This window comes from Perca fluviatilis, chromosome 10 (genome assembly GCF_010015445.1).
Source record: "Perca fluviatilis chromosome 10, GENO_Pfluv_1.0, whole genome shotgun sequence".
NCBI lineage: Eukaryota > Metazoa > Chordata > Actinopteri > Perciformes > Percidae > Perca > Perca fluviatilis.
The window spans coordinates 9,278,759-9,306,411 of record NC_053121.1 but is presented as its reverse complement, the minus strand read 5'-3'; the positions used below and the strand labels follow the sequence as shown (position 1 = coordinate 9,306,411).

The window sequence follows — 27,653 nt, the reverse complement described above, 5'->3', positions numbered from 1 at the left end:
AGCCATAGACTTTATGTCTGGTTTGTGTCTTTTGTTAATTGTTAGATATGACAACAATTATCCAGGTTATTGATACTCTTGATATTCTTGGTTCAAATGAAAAAACAAACTATCAAAATGTACAAGGACTGTCATACGCCAGCAAGTGGCGCAGCTGACCAGTTTCTGTAACTTTGAGTAAAGGGTCATCTTTTTCTCTTTGAGTAGCCTAGTGGATAATCTATCCATCTATCTATCTAAAACGGATACACTCGTAAAAATCATGGCTCGTGATTGGGCTGCTCTAAAGATATGTCTAAGGCTCCTGTTTGCGTGTGTGTGTGTGTGTGTGTGTGTGTGTGTGCGCGCGCGCGCGCGCGTGCGTGCGTGTGTGTGTGGCTCTAGACAGCTCCAGCCAGTCAGACGCCAGCAGAGACGAGCGCGAGCCCTCTTTGCTTTGTAATCTGTCCGGTCGTCTACGGCAGGCTGAACGCTGCACGCGCTGTGTTTCCAGACAAGCAAGGAATCAGGATCCCGAGAAACACGGAGAGGACGTAAACTCAGAAGATACAGCTAGTGGACTAATTACTATGATTAATATCTGGACAACTTGTAACTTACAAATGAGTCCCGTGGAGCCAGCTCACTGAATGACAAATATCCCGTTTTACATCTTGAAGTGGCAGCGCGATATCTGAGCTTTCTTCAAGAAGGGACCCTGGTTTGATATAGGGATGTATCGGTCCTGGGATAGCATGTAGGGGACATTATCATCTTGGAGAAGTAGAGGCTAGCGCCACTTCTCATTTTAATGCTGACAACCGAACCCCGGCCGGCTGCTGTGACGCTTTTTGGTTTGGTTGAGTTTAAAGACTCAAACTCGACAATATTACTCTGTGGGCAGACAAACTTTGTCTGTGTTCGGAAAATGTTGACAGCCCATGCCAAGTTATTTTTATTCAGTTCTGTAACTAATACAATACGATTCTGACCCCTATGGTTGCTTTGGAAACTTATGTAAAACATTGACTGCCAGAGCTGTTTTAGAACTGTTCAAATTTACATTACTGGTCAGTGTGACTGCATTTGGAATTGTGATTTTGCTCCTGAAAGCTGCCATCCTGTTTAAGTGCTGTTCCCATTATTTTGTCCAGCAGCTGCAGCTCCACTGCAGCCTATCTGTGCTCAGTGTGTGTATCAGTGTGGGTTATTCACAGTGCTGCTATGTAGACTGACTGGAGCCACGCTCAGACAGCTCGACTGTAACCCCAATTCAAAGGCACAGGCCTGGACTGCTCACACAGAAAGAAACCTTTACAGCTGAGGAAAGCTTCCTGTAAATCTTGATCCAGAGGGACAACTTGTGCGGAATAGCAGATGTTACACAGCTTTGTGTACTAATATGGATTATTCAGGATGCTGCTCTGCAGACAGAGTGGAGCCACAGAAAATCTGCTGGTGAAGTTAGAGTAACTCACATGGTTGTGCAGCTTCCTTTAGTGCAGTTAAACAGATTGTGTTACACTGTTGGCAGCTGGAGGTTTGTCAGAAAAAGCTTTGTGTATTACAACAAAACTCATACTGGTAAATATGTGTTCATTATGAGTTGGAAAGTTTAACAGACTGGGACCAAAATTTGTATCGGAAAAACAAAAGTCCCATTTGACTTTTTTTTACAGTAATTAAGCAAATGTTTTCAGCAGGTGAAAGTTTTCAAAGATGACACTCCCAAAGTAGGGACAGTTCTGAAAGATTTGCTTTACTTGCATTTTGTGTAGTTGAAATTAGATTTGTTTTTAATATATTTTCACTAGCTTTTTAGTTAAACTAGGCTAATTGTCGGAAAATGAAGAACCCTCATCCACTAAGTAATACCTGGAATAGATCCATTAACAAAGAACCGGTACTGATCTCTGTGCCAGGTACTAACAAGAAGTTCAAGAGGAAGTCTCGGGAGCCTAAAAGGCTTTTCAGCGGCCCTGAGCCTGAGAGGATAAAAACCTACCCAGCGAACATGTCGGATGTAGACTCAGTAGATGACACCCAGACAGAGGCATGTAATGTCAATAGCTTGTCTACACTACAGAGACAGCTGATGATGTCACAGGAAGGGATGGCCAGTACTACAGAGATTCTGTCAGAACTACCAGAAGGCAACGTAGCTCCAGCTCAGAGTGGTGCCATAGACATGAGAATTGGCATTAACGTGCCTGCCATCACTTCCAAACTGTCCCAGTTACCCACCTCTCAATTTTCTAACTCTGAGATCTCCCATTGGCCCACAGCCATCTCCCAGCCTCTTTCCAACAGACTCAAACTGGGCCTCCGCTCCATCCCTCTGTCAACATCAACCAGCAGCAGCCACAGCCATTCACCCAGCCACCAAGCCTTCTCCATGGAGCCCTCTTTGTCAGGCCAAACTGCAGCTCTGACTGTCCCCAGAGCCTCCCAGACCTCCCAGTGTCACGAACACGTGGAGCCCCAGGTCCAGTCACCCAAGGTGAATGTGTGGAGTGTCGTGAAAAATGTAAACGTGTTGTGAGAAATATTACCAATGTATATATGTATAGAAATTAGAGTTGACATTAATAATTGGTTGATTAATTAGTTAATTGACAGAAAATTAGCAACTATTTTAATAATTGATTAATTGTTTAAGCTTAATTTATTTAGTTACAGACATTGACTCCAACTGCAGTTGACAGTTTCTCCAATGGGAGGATTTGCTGATTTTCTCAATTGTAAACTGAATACCTTTGAGTTTTGAACTGTTGGTCAGTCAAAACAAGACATTTGAAAAACATCACCTCTGGGAATCTGCCCACTAGTTTCTCACATTTAGAGAAGTGGATTCTGGATTAATTTAGAAATTTGAGAAATAATCAATAGATTCAACAGTGATAAAAAAAAAAATCATTACATAGAAGTTTGTTATTGCTGTGCAGCTGTGATGCAGTGCAGTGAAGTGCAATGTTCTTTTAATGTAAAGAACATAATTGTGCTAATTAGGGATGGGCAATACTCGTCAGCGATTATTAATCAATACTTTTCAATGTGAAATTTATTGATGAAATGAATAGCTTTTGAGTTTCAACATGTCACTGCCCATCCTAATACTAATAGTTCATTCTGTAATAGAAATATAAAGACTGTCAATCACTATTAAACTGCACATGAGAAGGTTTGCTGGCTATTAGTACAGGCCTACGAGTAAATGAGCTTATCTATCTATCTTGGCATTTTATTTTGATATAGTATCTATCTATCTATCTATCTATCTATCTATCTATCTATCTATCTATCTTCATATGCTGAATGTCTCATTCTGGTGACGTATTAAAAACATATCACACTCAATATAATGGAAAATCCAAGACTTGTGTATCCATATTCACTCCAGCATCTATATTCATGTCTTGAATCCTGGTTCCAGTGAACTGGAATTATCTAACATTGTGTCGGAACCGTCCTCATACTGGTTTCCATTTTGAACTCATTTAAAACATCTGGCTTAACCAGTTATTTCTTCTTCTTCCAAAAATCGTATTTTCTTAAAGGAAATAAAAAACATACATCATCTGGCAACCTGTGACATTTCTAACAAATTGACGAAACAATACAATGAATTGTCAATGTTTCTTCATCATTTGCTGTAGTTCCGTGCACGTGATTCAAAGGGTGATTATGATGAAGTCTTAATCAGGGTTTTGTTAGAATGATAAACTGTTGCCTTCTAGATCTGATAGCGTTTTTCCATGGGCCTTGGTCAGTCTGCTTTAGCCGTGGCTGCCAAGCCAGCAGGGGATATCCCTGATGCTTTTCTGTGGTCCTGCGTAGCGACCATGGCCAACCTGTGACGTTCTCCTCCCTGTCTGTACACACTCATGTTCCAGTGACTAGAAAGAAATCTTTGTTATGAAAACTCGTGAATGTTTGTGTTTTGGAGTTTAGTGTCACTCCTGTGTTTGTGTGGGTAATATCAGATATTAGTCCTATTTTACTGTTAACCCATGACTTTCAGCTATGTTAAGTTACTGCTGTTGCAAACCTAAGCTTTCCTTGTGTTGCTGTTCACATAAGATAAACTGGCGAGAAAGGTATAGGAAAAGCATTGTGTTTGTCATAAAGCAACAACCACATTGAGACGAAAAGAACTGTGGTGACAGGCTGTACTGTGATTTGTGACTAGCACGTCATCTAGATAAACAACTTTACTTTGCTTTGTGTTGCAGTGGGGAAAATACTTGTACCATGCCAGTGCAGCTTAACTGCTCATGGCTGTTCACAGCATGGCTTGGTGCAGTTATCCCCCCCCAGTGGAAAAAAACCTATGATTTTAATAATAGTGTGCTATTGTTTGATTCAGTGAAATAAAACAAATGTCTTTCTGCGATCAGGAGTCTCCCAAAAAGCGGGTTGTGGTGAGTGCTGATGGACCTGGGCATCTCCCGGAGGTCAAAGCCATCCAGCAGACCAGGAGGCTTCTCGCCAATGCCAGAGAGAGGACCCGTGTCCACACCATCAGTGCTGCGTTCGAGGCCCTAAGGAAGCAGGTGAGACTCCACAATAAAAACACACACAACATCAGGATAGCCGCATCAAGAGCAGCAGTATGTAACAGAGCAAATGATAGCTTCTGTTCAGATCAGATAAAAAAAATAAAAAAATAAGGCTGTTATGTTGTTGTCTGATTGCACCAGTTTACTGCTGTAGCAGTCTAAGCAGTTTTGCAAAAAACTTAATAAATCCTTTGCCCCCATGCCAAAAAATCTCAGCCCAAACTGATTTGAACAAAAAATGTTGTTGCATTGGGTAACATATATTTTCATTGTGATGAAAACAGCAGAGAGTTTATTCCTTGCAGCTTCTCAAACCAGCAAAGAAGTGTAAACACAATACTGAGCATGCTCAGTGACCTCTGGCTAATCTCTGGATAATCTTAAAGAAAATGCAGTGGTGAAGTGGATACTAAATTTGGGGTGGGCAATAACAATTTATATCATGAGAAATATGTCAGCTGTCCCAGGTTTTGCCATACAGAGGTTCAATCACTCTGACACGTGCGCTTTAATATCGGTTTTATGACAGATATTTATTATTATTTTATTTATTTATTATTATTATTATTATTTTTTAAAGTTTTTTTGGGGCACTTCTAGGCCCACATTCGACAGGGCAGCTGAAGACGTGAAAGGGGACAGAGAGAGGGAATGAGATGCAGCAAAGGGCCGCAGGTTGGAGCCAAACCCGGGCTCGCTGCGCCGAGGAGCAAACCTCCATAAATGGGCATCCGCTCCACCAACTGAGCTATCCGGGCGCCCTATTCAAATTGTTTTTGAGGGGCGCCGTGGTAGCTTACCTAGTTTAGCCTGCGCCCCATGTAACCAAGGCTCAGTCCTTACGGCAGCGGCTGGGGTTTGATTCCAACCTGCAGCCCTTTGCTGCATGTCGCCCTGATATTCTATTCAATTCAATTTTATTTATAGTATCAAATCATGACAAGAGTTATCTCAAGACACTTTACAGATAGAGTAGGTCTAGACCTCACTCTATAATTTACAAAGACCCAACAATTCCAGTAATTCCCCGAAGAGCAAGCATTTAGTGTGACAGTGGCGAGGAAAAACTTCCTTTTAGGCAGAAACCTTGAGTGGTAAGGAAAGCTTCCTTTTAGGGAGAATCCTCTAAAGTCTACTACTACTAGTCACAATAAAGATAATGGAACTATGACTAGAAATAGTAGTTGTAGTAGTTCATGGTGTAGCAGGGCACTGCAGGGCGTTACAGGGTGTAACAGGGCGCAGCAGGGCACTGCAGGACATAGCAGGACATATCAGGACGTAGCAGAGCACTGCAGGGCATAGCAGGATGTAGCATGGCGTAGCAGGGCGTAGCAGGGCACTGCAGGGTGTAGCAGGGCATAGCAGGGCGCGGAGCAGGACCACGGCAACAGCTGCAACCACGATTAAGGTGCCACCCTAATCGCAGGAAAACTGTGGGGAGAAAAAACATGAGGACTCCGGGGAATAAGCTCCCCCAGCTAAGTTGCTGGGACATAGATGCACACAGATGGAAATATAGGGGAGAGAGGAGCTCAGTGTGTCAAAGTAAGTCCCCCGGCAGTCTAAAACTATAACAGGATATAACTAAGAGCTGGTCCAAGGCTAACCTGAGCCAGCTCTACAAAAGGGTTGGTAGATGAATCTGACGACTAGGAAGAGAAGCAGAGAAGAGAAGGGCGGGGGTGGGGGAGAGGATATATTGTGTATCCGTATTTATTATATTACATTCATTTGGCAATCACATCTGTTTAAAGTGACTTATAATCTCCCAGAACTTTACAAACAATATCAGGAGCAAAGCTACTAGCAAGCAGCCTAAACACAAGCCAGCACTGAGCTATCATTTTCTTGGTTGCAGTTGAGCCGGTTAGCCAAATTTGGGTGAGGCTATTTGCACCCCTGGTACAATTAGCAGTGTATGCTATTTGTACCCTGGTGCAATTAGAAGTGCTATTCGTACCTTGGTGCAATTAGAAATTAATGCTATTCATACCCTGGTGAAATTAGAAATGAATGCTATTCGTACCCCGCCGGTGCACACAGCAATGTGTTCTATTAATACCCTATCTGGTACAATTATCAATGTATGCTATTTGCACCCCTGTGCATTTACAGTACCTTGGCATATATTTACACACAGTTATCCATACTACTCATGTATTACACCTTTTTTGGAATATTATCGCCCTGACATTCTTACCCTAACCATAACCAATCCCACTCCTCTTGCCTAAACCTAACCAACCCAACCAGAGCAGGCATATTCATGAGTCTGCCAACTGAAGTAGCCTACTGTACACATTAGCGCCAGTTAGTGCTTGTTTGTTGACGCTAGTAACTTCTAGCTAAGAATTTGCAGGCTAAGTGATTGAGAGTACTTGGTGTGATAATGTAATTTTAGTAGTGCATGTCCGTTATGGCACATTCATTTGTGGAATATGCAGTGAACATAGCCAAAGTTACATCACAGTAAGTGTAACGTTAAACTACCCGCAAATTAAAACCTGCAAACGTTAGCCCGGTGCATAACAACAATTGTTGATTGCTGAACAGAAATCATGTCATACAAGCCTCATGCAATATTTACACTGCTCTATTCCAGTAGACAAATGTATATGTCTTGGCAATGAAGTACATTTTTTTGGCTATTTATCAGGCAGGTGCCTGCCTGTGAGTGTTCTGGGTTAAAATGGAATTACAGGTTGTTGTTGCACTGTCTCAGATTTTGTTCAAACCTTGTCTATATCAAGAATGTGTCCCAAAACCAAGGCCTGTAAAATATTTCTGTTCAAATCCTATGTCTTCATATTTTTAGCCCTTGAAATTACTAAAGTTTTACAGCCTGCAAATCACATTATCTGGGAAGCAATATTTGGACATTAATTCATAGGCAGCCCAAACTTTGTAGGTTGGAAGTCAAACATGTCAATATGACTGAACCATTACAAGTTTGTAAAGCATGCCCTAGATTTGGAAAAAAAGTGTGAAAGGACATTAAGGGTAGCATAAACTTTGAGCAAAATCTAGGGTGCACCACCTTTTTTCCTGGATTTTGACACAGAATGACCCAGCTGCATGTCATTTGGCTCAGATCCTCCCACTCAGTGCTCCTCTCCATAGCTGTCTTACTGTATGTTGAACATTGGAACATTGGAATTTCCCCTTGCGGGTAAAACTATAAATCATTATTATTATTATTATTATTATTATTATTATTATTATTTATTTATTATTATTATATACATATTATTATTATGTTATGTTAGGTTAAGAGGTTAAACATTTTAAAGGTGATAATTCAGGGTTAGTGAAGTGAACCTGTCGAGTGATTTTTTTGGGGGGTAACTGTTTTTACATTGACTCAGGCAGGTTAGATAGCAAGCAAAGTCTACTTAGTGATACATTTTGAAAAATAAAACTTGTGTTTTGCTTAAATATCTGATCCTTCTGCTATTACGAAACACAATTTTGGCTGTTTATAGTATTATGTCTTTTAATGTGACAAAAACACTAAATAATAATTTTGACTATGTATTGGTATATATTTTACAGGTGCTGGAAAAAGCTTTAAAATGAACCTTGAAAGTGCTTGAAAAGTGCTTGAATTTGATCTTGGAAAAGGTGTATAAACCATGAGGGTAGAGTATTTTAGCCTAGGTTGTTTATTATTCCAAATATACTGCCGAATTGAAGTATCAAGTTTCTTCCAGAAATGTATTGGTGGGGGTAAGGGGATCATTGTACTTAAGAAATTAACACGAGGAACTATGTTCATTTTAACAACAGCAATCCTGGTGATGCCGGCAGCGTAGACCAATTGGCCTTTGAACACTACTTAATATAGCTTCATAGTTGTCCTGGACAACTCGCTGTAGCGATGCGTGTATGGTGATGCCCAAATATGTAATTTTGCTTTTTTTATTATTGAAATTTTAGCAGTTCAAGTCCAATGAATAGCTTGAAATGGTACAAAGGTAAGTGGTGAACTGTCTGAGGTTAAAAAAAAAGTAAAGTTACCAAAAATAATGTACATTTCAGTATTTTACGAAAAGGCCTTTTTCAGAGAACAAGAAATGGGTAAACAATGTAAAGCTGTTCTGCAGCAATGGCTTTGAAAGTTGGTGCTACCAATTCCCACAGGTGTTCCAACTTGTCTGGATTACTTACAACCCCCTCTGTTTGTATAAAAGTATTGTTGGAACACACTGTGGTACCATACCCTTGTGAGCATTATTTGAATAGTATTGTACTGCAGAAAGTAGTGTGTTGCTATAAAAATGGCGGGAAAAAGGCAATTAACAATGGAAGAGAGACAGACTTAAGAATGTTGGTCTTTCCTACAGAGAAATTGCGAAGAAAGTCAAGGTGTCAGTGAGTACAGTATTCTTCACCATCAAAAGGCACTTAGAAACTGGGGGAAACTCTAACAGGAAGAGGTCTGGCAGCCCCAAAGCCACAACAGAATCAGAAGACAAGTTTCTGAGTCAACAGCTTGCGTGATAGGTGGCTCACAGGACAACAACTTCAAGCACAGCTTAATAGTGGTCGTAATAAGCAAGTCTCAGTTTCAACTGTAAAGAGAAGACTTCAAGCTGCAGGTTTGATAGGTCGAGTTGCAGCGGACTAGCAGTCACACGCTGTCACACACAGAGATATTAAGGCCGCCATCTCACGTTCAACTGGAGGCATATCCCCAAAACCAGTGCTGGGAGCATACGTATCTTGGCCATTCTCCAACAGCCTGATGCCACAGGCATTATTAGGGCCCGAGCGCCGGACAGCTCGGACTGAAGGAATTAGGGCCCGAGCGCCGACAGCGGCGAAGGCCCTATTGAAACTGAAGGAATTATTAGGGCCCGAGAGCCGACAGCCGCGAAGGCCCTATTGAAACTGAAGGAATTCTTATTATTAGGGGTCCAAGCCCGAGGCTGGAAGAATCGGCGGTAGCGAAGCTACGCCGTTCGCACAGCAGGGCTGTGGAACCCTATTGCTTTCCTAAGGTTTCTTATTAGGGCCCGAGCACGAAAGTGCAAGGCCCCAACGAGCCAAGGCATTTTTGAGGGGGTTAGCATGCACGAAAACTGACAACAATTTGCAAACATGTCACAACTGGTGAAAATTGCAAAGATTCAAAATAATTACTCATATGCACCACTAGGTGGCGCTATTGCAGAAAAACCCGCGTTCGGCCCTATAACTCCCAAGCCGTACATCGCACATTCAAAAATCATATATCTTCGCATTCCCTGGATCCAGCTGAATCTCCTGATATAGGCCACGCCCATTTCCGCCTAGACTTTTATGCGTGAAAAATGGCGATTTATTGAAAACCTACGTTGCCAAACTCCTCCTAGACCGTGCGACCGATCTGCATGAAACTTGGCAGGTAGCATCTCTAGACGGACCTGACAAAAAGTTATCCAAAGAATTTTTATAGGATAAAAATTGCACATATTACGTACAAACAAATGTGTGTAGCTAAGTATGAAAACACCAACTTTGCCATATCTCAACCAAAATAATTGTTATTAACGCAAAACTTAAGATTCTTGTTTGCCATGACCCTCTGGAGGTGCCCCACACATTTTACGAACATTGGCCACTAGGGGGCACTACAAGTACATAAAGTTTATACCTCATGAACTGCTCATCCGATTTTTACAAAATTTGATGGGTACCATCTAGGGCCACTCATGAGGCCACCCCTATAGTAAGGTACGGACTGGTCAAAGTGGGCGTGGCCTATGTGACCCTCATTGGTTTTAGCCCTTGGGCACATTTTTGACGGCCTCAATATACACGAAAACTCACAAAAATTGGCGCACACATAAACATCTGGGAGCTTTGCGAGACTGTACAGCAATTTGGCTCATACCTGTAAGTGGGCTCCATAGCGCCCCCTAATGCGTGGAAGGCCTCAACTTGGACATAGTTGCTCCAAACTTCACCAGATTTAATACACATATTGCTCTTACATACTTACACTCTTACATACACATACTGCGGACATATTTCTCATTTACATTCATTAGCTCCGCCCAACTGGAAGGCGGCCATTTTTAATTATGCATTTTTCATGTGTATTACATTCTTTCGAACTTGTCCTAGGCCGTGTTTTCAGTCTTCTTGAATCTTTGCAGGTAGTATCTGTTGACTGTCATGACGAAAAGTTATCCAGAGAATTTTGATAGTTGAAAAAATGCGCATGTTATAGCAACTTCCTGTCTAAACAGGAAGTTGCATTATCTTGGCAACAATTATTCCGATTGGCCCGAAACTTGACAAGGTAGTTTCTCATGGCAGAATTTGCATCTCTGCCAAACTTGGTGGCAATCGGCCATTAGATGGCGCTGTTTTAATTTTGTTTAATTAATCCGCAAAATATTGATATATGGGAAACCTACTCTGTCTAACTACTCCTGAGGCGTGAGTCCAATCGGCACAAAAACTTTCATACAGACTCGGAGGACCCTCGTGACAAAGAGTTATCAAAAGAACTGTGATAGCTAAAACAATGCGCAAGTTATGGAGAACCAACTTCCTGTAGGTGGGTGTGGAAACAGGAATGGCTGTATCTTGCCAATGGCTATTCCGATGGACACAAAACTTTAAACTGTTGTTCCTCATGTGCCATTGAGGCTGTCTGCCAAATATGGCGTCAATTGGCCTTTAGATGGCGCGGTTTTAATTTCTGTAATTAATTAGCAAATTCGCTTTGAGCAAAACCTCCTTTTTTAACTCCTCCAAGAGCGTGAGTCTCATCTGCACAAAAATGTGCACGTAGACTCGGTGGACCCTCGTGACAAAAACATATCAAAAGAATTTTGATAGCTAACACAATGCGCAAGTTACAGAGGACCAACTTCCTGTAGGGGGCTGTCGAAACAGGAAGTTGCATATCTTACCAAGACTTATTCCGATTGCCACCAAGCATGACAAAGTTGTTCCGCATAGGGGCTTGACCATCCATGCCAAATTTAGAGTGAATCGGCCATTAGATGGCGCTGTTAGAACTTTTTTTATTAATTATTCACATTGCGATATATGGGAAACCTACTTTGTCTAACTCCTCCTGGGCCGTGAGTCCAATCTGCATGAAAACTTGGATATAGACTCGACTGACCCTCGTAACTAAAAGTTATCAAAAGAATTTTGATAGCTAACACAATGCGCAAGTTATGGAGGAACAACTTCCTGTAGGTGGGTGTCGAAACATGAACGGTTCTATCTTAGCAAAAGTTATTCTGATTTACATGAAACTTAGAATGTGTGGTCTACATACATTTTAAGGCATTTTTATGAACGCGAGGCGTCTTTGTAGGACGAGCAGCTGCTTGCTATATGTCCCATTCATTACAATGGGGAAATACCTCAGCTAGCTAGCTACATTGTCGCCATAACTAAATTATATTTACAGTTTGAATTTCGTCACGCCACTTATACAACATCATTCCCCAATGTCTTATAAAGCTAACCGTTGTGTCCGATTTGATTTTAAGGCATTTTTATGAACGCAAGGCGTCTTTGTAGGACGAACAGCTGCTTGCTATATGTCCCATTCAATTACAATGGGGAAATACCGCAGCTTGCTCACTTTCGCATAACTAAAGTATATTTACAGTTTGAATTTCGTCACGGCATGAATATTACAGGTTCCTCAAGGTCTTACAAAGCTTAGCTAACACTTGTCCGATTTCGGATTTCAATTGAATGTATTTTTGTGAATGTCAGAGTTAGGAGGAGGCTAGCTAGCTCTCATTGATGGACTCCATCTCACCGCGGATCTATCAATGAGACTCGCGGACAAGAGGCGTTTATTTTCCCGATTGTTTGTTTAAATAACTCAACACACATACCCATTATAAGATTAACTGGAACCTGCGGGCTGCGGTAAAAGATTGCGGGCGTAACAAGCTCGCTGACACTGCAGTCAGGGCGGGCGTAGCAACCCAGGCAGCACAAACACCGGCACTAAACTCCACACACAGTCGGAGAAAATTTGCAATTAGCCATCCTTTTTCGTAAAGCGGCCCATATTCGAGCTTTATATGGTTGATTTCTCGCATAAAAAAGTTTCAGAAGTGAATTTTGTAATGGAATAGCAGAGATCTGCGTGACCTAGCTAGATTCAGAAGACTACCTGATCTCAGGTCAGTTGTGTAGCCTATGTAAATATTGGGGCGTGACTGTTCTCTTAAGGTTCCGGATTTTGAGACGCTTGCGTAAGCAACTCAGCTTTGTTGGGATTCGCCCGTTTTCAGAGGCAGTTTCAAAATATGAGATTTTCATAGTAAAGGGGTGTCAGTGGGATTTTGAGCTTCTATGTATGTCCTATTTAACCACCAAACTGTCGTTATTCAACTATGACAGGTTAAAATCGGTTTTGCATTCTATCACCCCTTTAACGAACTCCTCCTAGAGATTTCATCCGATCAACAAAACAGGAAGTGGGTGTAACTCGAGTGTACATTGTCCGATTACCTCAAAACTTTTCACGATTCATAAGAGTCCAACCCTGAGGACAAAAAACGGCCGATATTTACTTAAAGTCATAGCGCCCCCTAGTGGCAACAGGAAGTAGGCCTAAAAGTCAAGGTGCTATACTTTAACGAACTCCTCCTAAAGATTTCATCCGATGGACTTCAAACTTGTCTGTACCATCTCAACACCTTAACGATGAAAACTTTTCGTCAGACGATGTGGGCGTGGCATGGCGGCCATTTTGAGTGTTTAGCGATGAACAAAGAAGTTGCTGTAACTTGAGTGTACGTTGTCGGATCTGCCCGAAATTTCTCATAATTGACAAGGGTCCAGACCTGAGGACACCTACATGCCAAAATTGACTTTTGGTCATAGCGCCCCCCGCCGGCATCAGGAAATCTGCCTTATATGAAAAACATCATCCGATTTACATGAAACTTATAATGTGTGGTCTACATGTGATACTGAGCTGCCCCATATACTTTAGCCAAGCCCACTTACTCAGGCTACACCCCCTTTCATAACATTTGAACCGTTTAAGGTAGAGTCTTGTGTGAGGTATCATTGAACTCAGCAGAGACTTCATTCTTCATTGGTGATGGTTTGGCCCCCCCTCTATGCTTAAGCCACGCCCCCTTTCATAACATTTATACCCTTTAAGGTATACCCTTGTGTGAGGTATCATTGAACTCAGCAGAGACTTCATTCTTCATTGGTGATGGTTTGACTCGCCCCATAAGCTTTAGCCACGCCCCCTTTTATAACTAATGACCTGTTTGATGTAGACCCTTGTGTGAGGTATCGTCGAACTCAGCGGGGAGTTCCCTTTTCATTGGTGACGATTTGCGGTGTCTGAGTGCCGCACCAATGCACGCATGTCGCAAGGAGCAGCGTCCGCCGGTAACCCCGATGCACACAGAGGCACGAGGGCCCATCCATCGCTGCTCGCAGCTTTAATTTTAGTTATTTTTCCTCTGCCCGAAACCAAGGTTTCAAGTGTTTTGCTTTCTCTCAAATGTGCTTTCTTCCCTTTTTCTCTCCCCTTTGCTAACACACACACATCCTCATCTTCACACACTAATCACCGGTCCTGCGGACTGTCCCCTAGTCATGTGATAATGCAACCCGGTTTCACTACTCCCCATCTTAGGGTTAAATAGCCATATTGTGCCTTTTGTCCACAAACATTGGCCACGAGTAGCCATTTTGTGCATTTGTACTAGTAGTGCGTTACATTTGTACTTGGAAGTCGGATTTTCCAAGTTGGAATCACACCCCCCCCTCTCAGAACTTAAACTAAAAATCCAACATGGCTGCCCCATGCATCAACAGTAGTAAAAGCTGTAGTAACATACAGTTATTAGCACTTCTATCTGATATCACTAAATCAGTCGTACACACGGTCCTGTTCACTTTCTATCTGTGGACATGTTGTTATGATGTTTGTATGCACGTAAATCAGCGTAATGTGTTGTTATTAACTGGTATTGCTAACAATGGCTAACATGGCTAGAGCTAATGAAAACAATGAAAGTCCGACTTGTAAATGAAACGCAATCAACTCGGGTGTGACGTCATTCTCAGCTCCGGTATGCACTATAAAACTACAAAGAGCCCCAAACCAACATGGTTTTTCGACCGCCATCTTGGATCTCGCTTGGTTAGACCAACCACGTGATCCCGCCATTCCTTTCTCTCTCTCTCTCTCTCTCACACACACACACACACACACACACACACACACACACACACACACACACACACACAGTTGTTTTACCAAAGTTAAATTGCATGTTTCCAATATAAGAAAGTCAAACTTGTGGTTTCTGTCATATGTCTGTCACAGTGGTTATAAAGTTACCAGCCATGGCCCGCTTGCCTTGTCTTCCTGTATTGTTAGCGATTAGTGTGTGTTAGCATGTGGGCATAGCCAGCACCAGTCGGGATCACTTTTCCGGCTGTGTCTAAATTTTTTTGCATAACTAACTCTATATAACGTGAATTTAATGCAACTACACTAATGTTGAAATTACTGAAAATGCCCATCTAGGGATGGTAGTTTTGATAAATTAGCTTAAAGCCCAATGCTTACCTGTTCAGGAGGAAATTAGCCAATTCAGCGTCCTTTTGGGCTCTAAGCTGTCTTCTTTTAAATGCATTACCAATATTTACCTGTGTTTTGCCACATCTCTGGTCATGCAACTCTTTGGAAAGATGCTTGGTTTTTCTTTTAGGTCAGGTAGAATTAATCTCTGTTAATCCAGTTTGTTTGGTTGCTGCTATCATCGCTGCAGCACGTTGTTTTGCATGTTTGCGTTTCATGTCTGGCAACCCAGGTGCCAAAATGGGCAGCAACACACTCCAAAACAAAGGAAAAAATACTGGCTTTAGCATTGTTGTCAGAAAAGATAGTATTTCAACTTAAGATGTTTCAGTTGTAGTTACGGCTCTTGCTGCATCTCCATATTTTAGAGGGCTGACTAACCAACCAATCAGATATTAGTACAACATTATTTTGTTGTGGCATTTTATGGTCAAATAAAGTGGCTATTTGTAACTTTCAGTTTGTATTGATTCTAGCGGCCCCTTTGGACAATAGCTGTAGTGTTTTTACCACACCTGCTGTCGTAAAGGTCTTTTCTTTACAATGCAGTATTACCCACTCAGTGGGCCCACTGTATTACCGAATTAGCGTTACCGGGTTGCGATGAATATTTTGCTCAGACCATTCATCATCATTAATTTACAATGAGAGAATACGTTAACAGATACATCGTGCAAGTGTTTCATTCGGTAACTTTGACTACTTTGAATGTATCATGAGCTAAACCGGGTTTCACTGTGTCAAGAGCCAGAGCATTAAGAGTTTGTTGTAGCAATCAACGTAATAATGAGTTAGATTAATATAGCGCATTTAATGAAACCCAAGGACGCTTTACACAAGTACAAAGGGGACAAGGGAAAAGAAAGTAGTAAGCCAACACAAACATGGACTGAAAATAAATAAAAACCGGGACATCATTTAATATAGGTTACTGATGTACAACCACATTGTGCATTAAGTTATTTTATGAATGATGTAGACTATAAATATCTGAGGGTCAATTCTATGTCAATTTTGAATAATTTCCAATCCCATAATTGTCTCCATTTGTTATAAGATAGATAGATAGAGATAGACTCGGATTTTTGCCTGTCGTCTTTCTCTTTACCTTTTAGCTTTTAGTTGTTCTTTGTTTAATTTCCTTTTTTTCTTTGATGGTCCTGCCCTAGTATCAGCCATAACTACAACAGATAACTTCTAAAATAAAATTTAAATACAATATGGCCTATATAAAAAAATCTCCTGCTACCTTTTACCTGGCTTTTCCAGTGTTACAAAGAAATCTGTGACCCATCAGAATGTGTTACGGTAGAGCCGTTCTACCGGCCGTAAATCATTTTGTGACTTTGCAGGGAAAAATTGGACCCAGGCAAAGACATTAATCAAAACTATGTAAAAATAGCGTTCTTTTCACTGTTAGTCCCGTTTGTTGTTACAAGTCATTTATGATCATTAGATGAAAAATTACAGTTTCAGAAATATTAAAAAGTTACATACAGAAGCTTTAAATCGACCAGGACAAAATAAAAATACTTATTTTTTTTTATTTGGGGTGAAGGGAGGATACTTGCATTGTGTATTATATTAATAATAATAATAATAATAATAATAATAATAAATTTAATTTATTTTTCATGGACTCAAAGTCGCTTATTATATTATTATATAATAAGCAATAATATAATAATACTATACTATACTATATATACTATACTACTATAATATAATAATTATATATATTATATTGTTCTAGTGTTTTGTTTATACACTCATATGTTATGCATATATATACTATATATATAGATATACATGTTATTATGTAAAGCATATTGAACTCGCTTGAAATTAAATTTCTTTGCCTTGCTTGAAAGGCTGCAGGGATGTGGTTGTACTCAGTCTTCTCTGGCTACTGGAATTCATCATCCTCCATCCTCCTAGTTTCTATTCTAGTTAACAGACAGCAAGCCAATTTACACATGTAAATAAACTTTCTATGCCCATCTCCCTCCATTTCATTCTTTCACCAGGTGCCATGTTACTCCTATGGGCAGAAGCTATCCAAGCTGGCAATATTACGTATAGCCTGCAACTACATCCTGTCTCTTGCTCAATTGGCTGAACTGGACTACAGTTCAGACCACAGCAGTCTGAGCTTCTCTCAGTGTGTGGAGCAGTGTACCAGGACCCTGCAGGCTGAGGGTAGGAGCAAGAAGAGGAAGGTGAGGCTGCATTCATTCCTTTATATAAAATACATTATCAAGTAGTGGCTGGGGCCCCAACTACAGTAAGAAACAAATGAACCAGGCCTTTATTTCTAATTTCCCTTGCTTTATAATTATACTGGTGCAGTGCCAATACCAAATGGGCCGATTGCTTGGCCTCCTGTATTGCATGCAGCTTTCTCCAGAACTATTGTACCACAAAATAACTCACAGAAGGCCCTCAAAGCACTTAATATGCAAGTCAACCATATACTACTGACTGACATAATGTCTACTTCTACTTGATCATATTTTATTTTTTTCATTGTCCTGTTTTAATTGATTGTCAATACAAACTTAACACATTCCCCATGTTTAACTGTTGTCTTGATGAATTACAATGTCCACAGCACCAAATCCATCAATTACAATGTCCACAGCACCAAATCCATCAATACAACAAGAAAGTCATGTCATACTCAGCAACCTAATTCCAATAATTTTTACTTTGCCATCCTTTTGTTTGCAGATAAGCTACTGTCAATGAAACTCAATACTCAGTGCTGTGGAAATATACATTGTACTAAATGTACCTCTTGAGCCTTTGTAGTACAGCTAGACTCCCAAAGGAAAAATAACGCTCTGCGTTGTTTGTATCTCTTTAAACCAATCACAACCATCTAAGGTGGCACTAAGCCTTGGATGCAGCGACGATGCCCTTGCAAATAGAAAACAGGCTTTATATACTGTACATCCGGTGAGCCAGACTATAGTGGAGATAATCCACCCCCTCAATATTTCTGCTGGACATGCTTCCATCTATTATTTGAATCCTACCTTTTATTTGAGAATGTGTATTATATTGTTCTAGTATTCACAAAAAGAAACCTTCTCAAGCAGAGTACCCAACTCACCTGGGCCCTGTTTCCCATTGCACAATCAACATTTTTCATTGACAATTGATCTTAGAAGTAAAAGTAACTTAGCATATTTGTCTCTGAGCCCTGCTATTTTTGAGGTCACAAAGTGTGAGTGTTGTAGAGACTGCGGAACACAGTTCCGTTGCCCTCTTAGCTAGCTTCGGTTCTGGCATGATACAGTCACTCATTCCCCCAGATTCTCGCATCTCATCCTGGATCAGCGGCCTCTTGTGCCTTCCCTGCACCTTCTCATAGCAGGTGTTGTACTGCTACCCAGACTAGCCTTTCCACGTGATACTGCGCAGTACATGGGCCTAAGCTGTGATTCAGTGACATCCACAGCCCCTGCTGCCCTCCACTTCCGTCCTGTCTTGACCTCAATACCACCCTGAGAGACATTTGGGTCGCAGGACTCTTGGTCACCCTAAATTCTTTGTTCAGGCTGATGGGGAGCCACAGTTTTCAGCTCCGGGTTGGTCACTCGGATGGAATGCTCTGTCTCTCAGGCTGCAGTCAAACACCTTCCCCAGGCTCTTCACTGGTTTTGATGGGTGGTATCTAGGTGCTGCCAAGTGCAAAGCAGAACTTGTTGATGGTCTTTTCTTTCTTCAGCACCAGGGATTTAGTTTCACCGGCTTGAAGGATCCACCTACTGCCTGGGACAGATGTTGTTTTCACAGTCAGGTCATCCATTAAGGCCCTAATAGGCGGCCTTGTGAGGGGCCCTCTGCACTGAATCTAGGCAGTTTTAACCAGTATGTTCATGGTAAGTGCGAAAAGGAGCCCTGAAAAGTGATGATTCCCTTTTTGAGCTTGTCCCACTCTGACATTGTAGACCCAGCAGAGACTTTCTGACTGAAGCTGTTGTAGTAGTCCAAAATGAGGTTCCTGAACTTGCCAAACGTGTTCAACATTATAGGGTTCTTCATGATTGAAATTAGATTTTTCTTGGTGCACAAGAAAGGAATCATTTTCAAAGAAGTTGCATTTACCTCTAAGGCATCTAGCCTCGCTATTGTCAGCATATAACCAGGACTTTATCGGCCGGAACTGAGATGCCAGATTATAGCATCTGAAGTTGGAAAGATTTAAAATCCTCTAGTATAGAGGACTGGGAGAACTTTACTCGGGGAATTTTATTTTGCCAAAAAAAATGATTGGGTAACTTTGATGATCTCATTAAAACAACTATTGGGGAGGGATACATTGGAACAGGGAAATGCTTTGGTAAAAATTACTTTAATTATATTCACTCTACCAATTAAAGATAGAGGTAGGTGATTCCATCTATGAGTGTGCCTTAATTTTCTTCAAGTGATTCAAATACTTGTCCTTGAGTACTTTTTCAGGGTGTTTTCTACATGTATGCTCAGATATTTACAACCACAGGGACATACCTTAAGTGGTTCAGTTAGTGTTCTTGCATTCTTGCATTGCCTCACGTCGGCAAAAAAAATGCACCTGAACACACTGCAAACACTAATGCCGCCTTCACACTGGCAGCTGAAATCAGCTCCGATACGGCTTCGAAACGACCAGAAGTCATTCATTTCCTATGGAGATTCGCAGACCGCATGTGAATGGGTCCAAACCGGGTCCGAACAAATGCGGTGCGAAAAAAATCGTGTCAGTTGGTCATCCGGATGCGTTCAAAAAATTTAACTCTTGCGAAAGGCTACGGACGGTTCCTATCTGACAGAAGTTAGTGTTGCTATGGTACTGATAAACAAACCTGCTAATGCTAATTGGTTAGTTAGCAACAGACTTCGAACTATTGACATTATACCGCTATATATCATTTAACCGACCTGACATGTCAACGTTCTGGGCAACTTTTCTCCACGCAGCAGCCTTTGTGTTTATACAGTATCTCACAAAAGTGAGTACACTCCTCACATTTTAGTAAATATTTCATTATATCTTTTAATGGGACAACACTGAAGAAATGACACTTTGCTACAATGTAAAGTATTACGTTTACAGCTTGTAACAGTGTAAATGTGCAGTCCCCTCAAAATAACTCAACATACAGCCATTAATGTCTAAACCGCTGGCAATAAAAGTCAGTACACCCCTATGTTAAATTCCCATAGAGGCAGGCAGATTTTTATTTTTAAAGGCCAGTTATTTCATGGATCCAGGATACTATGCATCCTGATAAAGTTCCCTTGGCCTTTGGAATTAAAATAGCCCCACATCATCACATGCCCTTCACCATACCTAGAGATCACCATACCTAGAGATTGGCATGGGGTACTTTCCATAAAATCATCTGTCATTGCAAATCAAACTAGCTAATTAGGCTAACTGACATAAAACCATGCCAATCTCTAGGTAATATTTTTTATTTATTTTTTTCCTACAATTGCCCTTATACACTGTGACCTTTTGAAATTGCAATTGAACGTACCATTAACTCCCATCTGTGTTGTTTCTCCGACAGTGGCAGTGGCCATGGTGCTTAGTCTACTCTGTGTCTTTAGCTGCAGACTGTTGCATGTTGGACTCCATTCCAGTGAAATACAGTCACACTACACCATTAAGGCATTTTAACTGTGTTTAAGCCAGCTACTAGCTAACGGTAGGCTAACTTTACCTGCTGTATAATGTTAACTAGCGTCATGTGCAGTGATGCTTTTGTTGCCTCTAATAATGGAAATGATGGGTTTCAGAGCGCAGCGGTGAAGTTGCCACATTTGGTGTGAAAGCCTCATGAGACATGAGGCATTTGTGCATTTTCCTGAAAGACTTTCTTTTCCTTTTAACAATACAAAACTATTTTCAATACACTTGAAAACATGATATATTACTATTATTACTATTACTATTTTTTTCACTACAAAAAGGGATGAGTAAATGTGAGTGTTCAGTTGCACTTTAATATTTTTGACAAGACAATATAGGAGAATAAGCCTAAGGGTCCACTGAACACATTAAACACCCTTGTGGTTATGAAATAAATATATTTCAAAGTGAGTAAGCTTGGATGAAAAGGTTTTCATTAATGAGACAGTCAAAGTGTATGGCTTTCATATCCAGCTTCACACTAATGCAGTCATGTTGCTCTTTTAGATGTAAACTGGCTGAGGGCTTTTTCTCTGCTTGCTGGCTGTTTCTGTGTGTGTGTGTGTGTGTGTGTGTGTTCTCAAAGTCCCAGACACCAGATGTTTAGAGTGGAGGGGAAGTGGAGCTGGCGCCATGAAGGGCAGAGGGCAGCGAGAAGGCACGCGAACTGAAACCACACAAATGCGCACACACACACACACACACACACACACACACACACACACACACTTGGCACATTCCCCAGCAGTCTCTCCAACACATTCCCCCACTTTGCTTCTCCAGGCCATCTGCTCCAACATACTTTGAAACAAGAAGGGGAAAAAACACAGTCATCAGCCTGTCAGACATCAGCAGCTGGTGGAAAGACAGAGAGAGAGAGAGAGAGAGAGAGAGAGAGAGAGAGAGAGAGAGAGAGAGAGAGGGGGGTTGCATGTGTATGCGTTGTTTGGTGGTGGGGGTGAAATACTTTTTGAGTCTGTGTGCACACAGTTAGCAGGAAGAAATACATTTTTCACTTCTTTGTGATTTTGATGTTTGTACCACCATATGCCTGAGGTCACAAATATCAGAACTGGAACCTGACTGGACAAAAAAAAACACAGTTACATGGCAAATCTTTGAGCTCAGCTGCTGAACACACAACACAACAATCTACCAATCATATTACTGTAATACTAAGAGTTTCTACTACTTACATTACTACTTACATTGTAGTTGTAGTAGCAGTGATGAAAGAATATTGTACTTAAAGAGGAACTTGTTGGTACATGTTATTATTTATTTCCAATAACAACTGCTTTTTTCCTGCTCAAAATTAGCTTGTATGTGTCTGCTTGGATTTGAAAATTTCTGTTCACCTGAATTCTCTGGCCCCTCCCTAATTGTGATGTAATAGGCCAGAATGAACAACACGGAGCACAGCAACACGATACCTTTTTCTCCTTTTGAGTCTGACATTCTCAGCACGACCTTTCCCTTTTCCTGTTTGGCTTTCCATCATTAGACTCACACACTGTCTGTTAACGTTACCAATAGACTTCCAAACAGCCGCAGCACCTCCGGAGCAGGAATGGCTGGAGCAGCCAAGGCCTGAGAAAATATCCTTGGCTGGCTTCAAACTTCATTTCTGCTCCGACACATAAACTCATCAACTAATGTTACTGTACAAAGCACCGGAGACACAGTTTAGTTACAGTTTAGTCATCCTCCAGTGTGTCGCGCACAAACACACCCACCAATGCAAAGTTTTGACACTTTCATTGTTGTGACGTTACTTGGGACATAAAAAACCTCCACAGACAAGGAATCACAACTCGCGCTGTAGCTAGTTCAGTGTCACATTTAGCGGAAAGTGAGGCACACAGACAGAGAGCAGCACAACAGCAGCAGCTCCAGCAGCACACCGCCCATTGCAAGTCCTCTGCGGTTAGATCCACAACTCCCACTCCATTGCCCGCAGCCGGGCAATGTATAACTATTATCAGACCGGCCCTCGCAGCCTCAAAACACTACCGGCCCACCGGGAAAAGTCCTGACTCTCCCAATTGCCACTCCGCTACTGGTTAAGTGTATTATTTACATTGCAATATAAATGAAAACATAACTTAATTTATTAATATCAGGGAACATGTCTGCCACACTCGCAGTTACCCGGTAACTAGACCACCGACTACCACTCACCTGACCCGCTCCACGACCAGAAGCATGGTGCTCTGTACCCAAAGCATAGTCATCTTTTCTGGGGTAACTGAACCACTAACTACCACTTACCTGGAACACCACGACCAGCAGCCCGCGATGAAGCATTCCATGTAAGCCTTGAACGACCATGGTTCATTTTCAATATCCTGAAAAACTTCCAAACTTTCTTCTTTGTAATTCCCCTGGAAGTGCAAAGCTTGCAGCTAAACTAGTGTCTGAGATCTGCGTGACCTACATTCAGAACACCAGCTGGTCTCTGTATGTAAATTTTGGGGAGTGACAAAGGTACAGACCAGAGCCAATTAAGGTACAGCCACCAAGTTGATGTCAACTATTAGCTTCGTTGGGATTCGCCTGTTTTCAGCTGCAGTTTCAAATTGTGAGATTTGCATAGGAGAGAGGTGTCAATGGGACTTTGTGGTTCTCTGCATATCCATTACACCCACCAAACTGTCAACAAAAGCCATTCTTTCACTTCTGAAAGAACATACAATGTTCTGCACGTAGCCTAGCTAGGCCTACTGTAGCTTTGGTGTATAAATGTAGTATGTTAAAATGCAATTAGGTCGAGCAGACAGTCCGAAACATTGCAAGCTCGCCTCAGCTTGCCTATAGATCAATACTGACTCAAGTGACTCAAGTCAGAGTTTGTCTGGCCTAGTGGAAACCTACTCTGGCAGTGATTGTCCTTCAGAGAAAATATAAGTGACACCCACAATGAACAACAGCACCGTTAACATTTCGCTGGCGCAAATATTTAGTACCAATATCATTATGTAATGTGTATGTGTTGCCAATCAAAGAAAACAGTTCACAAATGCATCAAGCTATATAAGCAACCTAATGTTTTCTCACGTGTTGATCTTGGAAAATCTGAGTTCCGAGTACAAATGGAACATACTATTAACCAGTTTTAGTGTCTTTCAACTTATTGTTTTGGTTTAAGGGCCCACAACTTAACTGATTTGGTTTTGTCTCAGCATTATCATCAACCTTATTTCCTGCAGCAGGCAGCTGTTTAAACTGAAAAAGCTCTCATAAACCCACTCTACACTACCTGCTCAGCACCAAACAACAGACAAACACAGTTAGAGACTAGCTTGTGAACATAGTGAATCATTAGCAGCTAAAGAACCAGATATTTCCCATCAGGAGTTGGTCAAGACGAAACCAGAGCTAAAAGAGAGTGAATATTAAATACTTAAATTTATCGTGTGAACGTGAACACCACTCCAATAGGATGATCATACCATAATTTCTTTACAAGAATATTCATGTGTCACTGTTTTGATTATGGTTTCAAATTGATTAATATTTCAAACCTGGCAATCAAAAAGGTGCCCCTATTATATTTTTTATTATTTCAGCATTTACTTTTAAACTTTATACTCCATACAAATATTAAAGAGTGTTATCCAGCATTTTAATGTTTATTTGGTTGAGATGGAACTAATTTGAACTACTTTAACTACTGCTGCAGTAATAGAAAATGTCAAAATGAATTTGTAGATTAGAGACACTTTGCTCCATGTTTAGCTTCCTGGGCTTGAATCCAGCTCTGGATCTTTGACACATCATCCCCTTCTCTCACAGTATATCCTGTTGATTTAAATGATATATATATGTTCACATTTTTTATAGTAAATCTTAGAACAATACCTCATGCCTATATGTACCCTGAAAGAGTTGTTGATCTCTGTAATTGTTCCTCTGGCCATAAAGAAGTTCCCACTCTTTGTTTTGTGTAAAAATGTGTTCTACAATTCAGCTGAAGCTACATATGAGGCTTCAGTAGTCTACGTTAAACCCTATTTGCACAGGATAAGTACCATCTGGGGACCTTGTGTGATGTAGAAATTACCCCCCCACACATCTGAGTTTTGTGTGGCGTATTCGGAAGAGGCAAAGACTGTGATTTTACTCAAATTTACTCTGCAACCTGAGAGTTGGGTACCTGGAGGCACACGGAAGACGGCCAGGGCGAGGCCGCCGCACAGCACTTGGGTCGAGGTTCCGTGTGTTTTTGGGCCAGATCCAGTAGAGGTTACCAGACACGCATCCCCTGGATAGGAGAAAAACTTGCTCTGGTTTATTAGCATTTCTTTAAACCAATCACAATCGTCTTGGGGGGGGGGGGGCGCTAAGAGCTGGACGCATCAACGGTGCTTCTGCAAAATAGCCTTGGGAAGGAACTTTTTTTGGTGGAACATGTGCACATAGGGAGGCGAGCTCTGGAATTAAAATGGCTGTCGAGTGTATGATAAGAATTTTATTCCAAAAAAAAGTGTGGCTGGGTTAGCACAGTTGGTAAAGCAGGCGCACATATACCATATAGAGGTTTACTCCTCAACGCAGTGGCTGGGGGTTCGACTACGACCGGCGGCCCTTTGCTGCATGTCATTCTCCCTTTTCACGTCTTCATCTGTCCTGTCGAATTAAAGGCCTAAAATGCCGCCCCCCCCCCCCCCTCCAAAAAAAAATCTTTAGAATTTGATTGTCGGTTATAGCTCGGAGACTTTTCCTAAAAAAATAAATATTTTTAGGAAACGTCTCTGTCTGATGAGCTGAATGTTATTCCCCTCCCTGCATAACCTATAACCCACCTACGTAACGGGTAAACTATCTGTTGAGCGCGGCCACACATGAGACAGGACAACAAACATGTTGACCGCACCAGCAGCTGCTGTGCCATTCATCAGAAGCTTTGGCTTTATATGTGGTATCAAGATAAAGGATTCTGGCTAAACCACGTCTGATTTTATTAGGCACATGAAAACGCACCCTGATAGGTTAGCAAACATGTTTAGCTACCGTTTTGCTATAGGACCTACGGAGGTCATCCCGACTGTCGTTCGCCAGATGTTATAAAAAGATGAATGAGTAGTTAATAACTGTATTTTGGAATAATGCCTTCCTGGTGATTTTTGTCATATTGCAATAGCCTGTTTATATACCAAACAACAAATCAAAGCTGATACTGTATGATAATAGATTAATGAGTCATAATTATATATTGCATGCTTTAAATGCAGTGTTCTGAGCAGCCTCAATGGAACTTGACTTGGACTCAAGCTTGAAACTTAACTTGGACTCGAGCGCAGAGACTTGTGAGCATCTCTGACACATACACACACACACACACACACACACACACACAGTGTGCAATAACAGCATCATCAGGGAACTGCCACATAATGACAATAAAGCTACTTTGACCTTTTAGACAGGTTTTTCTTTGGTTTAAGTTTGTCTAGTGAAATAATTACTTGTTTTCTCTTCCCTGTAGATTTTGTTAACCACCTCAGAATATACAGCATAGCTTCCAGACCTCCAGTCATCTATTACAATAAATAGAGTATCAATAATGTACACAATGTGTATACTGTATAATACATTCATTACCATTTCACTGCAAATATGTTTACTGTAAATAATACTATCATGGATAATCGGATGTACTGCATGAAGTTATACTATCAATACTGAATAACCTGATGAGCTCCACAATGTGTAAAGATGTCCTAATTACAGTGGGATGTTACATTTCAGAATTCCTTCAAAACTTCACCAACAGACATTCAAACCAGGAGCTTTCAGAACTTAGATCAAAGTGGCCTGCAGTCAATTTCCCAACTTTCTGTTCAGACTGTTTTGATGGACTCTTTGTGTTTCAGGAGTGAGGCTGATCGCAGTGGACAGGTCCTACATATATGAGGACAAAGCTATGAGGATGCAGAATACTGGGAGGAAGAAGATAAATGGAAGATTGGATGAATTATAATTTTTTTTTGTCATGATTGCTTTCACCACTTACACACTTAACATCAATACTTAACTGATGTGGATTGTGAAAGTTCTGTAAATCAAGGCCCACGAACACCAACTGACAATATATATCCCTTTGCAATAACCTCCACTAAACTATGCATACAGTTAAACACATTACATTACTGTGCTCCAATTTTGTATTGGAGCGACTGTTACCTTGTCAATTGTTACCATGTTTAAGTATGTATTTCCTGGCAACATGAAGCTCGTCTGGTCACAGGATCTTGTGTAAAGTTTTAAAACAAACGTCAGTTTAATGAGAATAAATCATTTGAACTCAAACTGCAGACATTCAGAACATTCACTGCAGTTAAAGCCGCTCATTCATTAATAGTAGATGTTTTATAGTTTATAAGCCTGTTATATTTCAAAATATGCCAATTATGTTTTTTCAATACAAATAAAAATATTTGAAAAAATATTACCCCCAATGTGATTTTTCACAAACATGCTGATACGATAGACCTACTAAACATTGTATTTCTCTCTATTTAAATGCCACAATAAAAGTATGATCAACAAAAATGTTAGAGGGCCACTTTAGTAATTTATTATTGCATCTTTATGAATGTGGGGGAATTTTTTTTAGCAGAGGGTGAGATTTCTCACTTTTAGTCCAAAATATGAATCAAACTCCAAAAGCTGAATCCAGTGGATTTCCCATACAGCTTGATGGCAACTTTTATTAGATCCTCTCTGCCTGATAGTTATGGAGCTAGGACAATTACATATCATTTTGGCAATGAAAATAAAATTTCCCATTGAAAACAAGACCTGAACTGAAATAGGAAACATTGACATTTAAAAACAC

At 40.9% G+C, this 27,653-nt stretch overlaps 1 protein-coding gene across 2 annotated transcripts; it reads left to right on the top strand.

The window, feature by feature from the left end:
* The first annotated feature begins 355 nt into the window (after window positions 1–355).
* Window positions 356–27,261, top strand: atoh8 (atonal bHLH transcription factor 8). Of its 2 annotated transcripts, XM_039814331.1 has the most exons (4): window positions 359–2,479; window positions 4,377–4,532; window positions 17,154–17,345; window positions 26,689–27,261. In XM_039814331.1, exons 1-4 carry the CDS (start codon window positions 1,826–1,828, stop codon window positions 26,692–26,694), a joined length of 1,008 nt encoding a protein of 335 aa, XP_039670265.1. In that variant the 5' UTR covers window positions 359–1,825; the 3' UTR covers window positions 26,695–27,261. The 2 variants fall into 2 exon arrangements, with proteins under 2 accessions (XP_039670266.1, XP_039670265.1); XM_039814332.1 differs by lacking the exon at window positions 17,154–17,345 and having other exon boundaries at window positions 356–2,479.
* The last annotated feature ends 392 nt before the right edge of the window (window positions 27,262–27,653 follow it).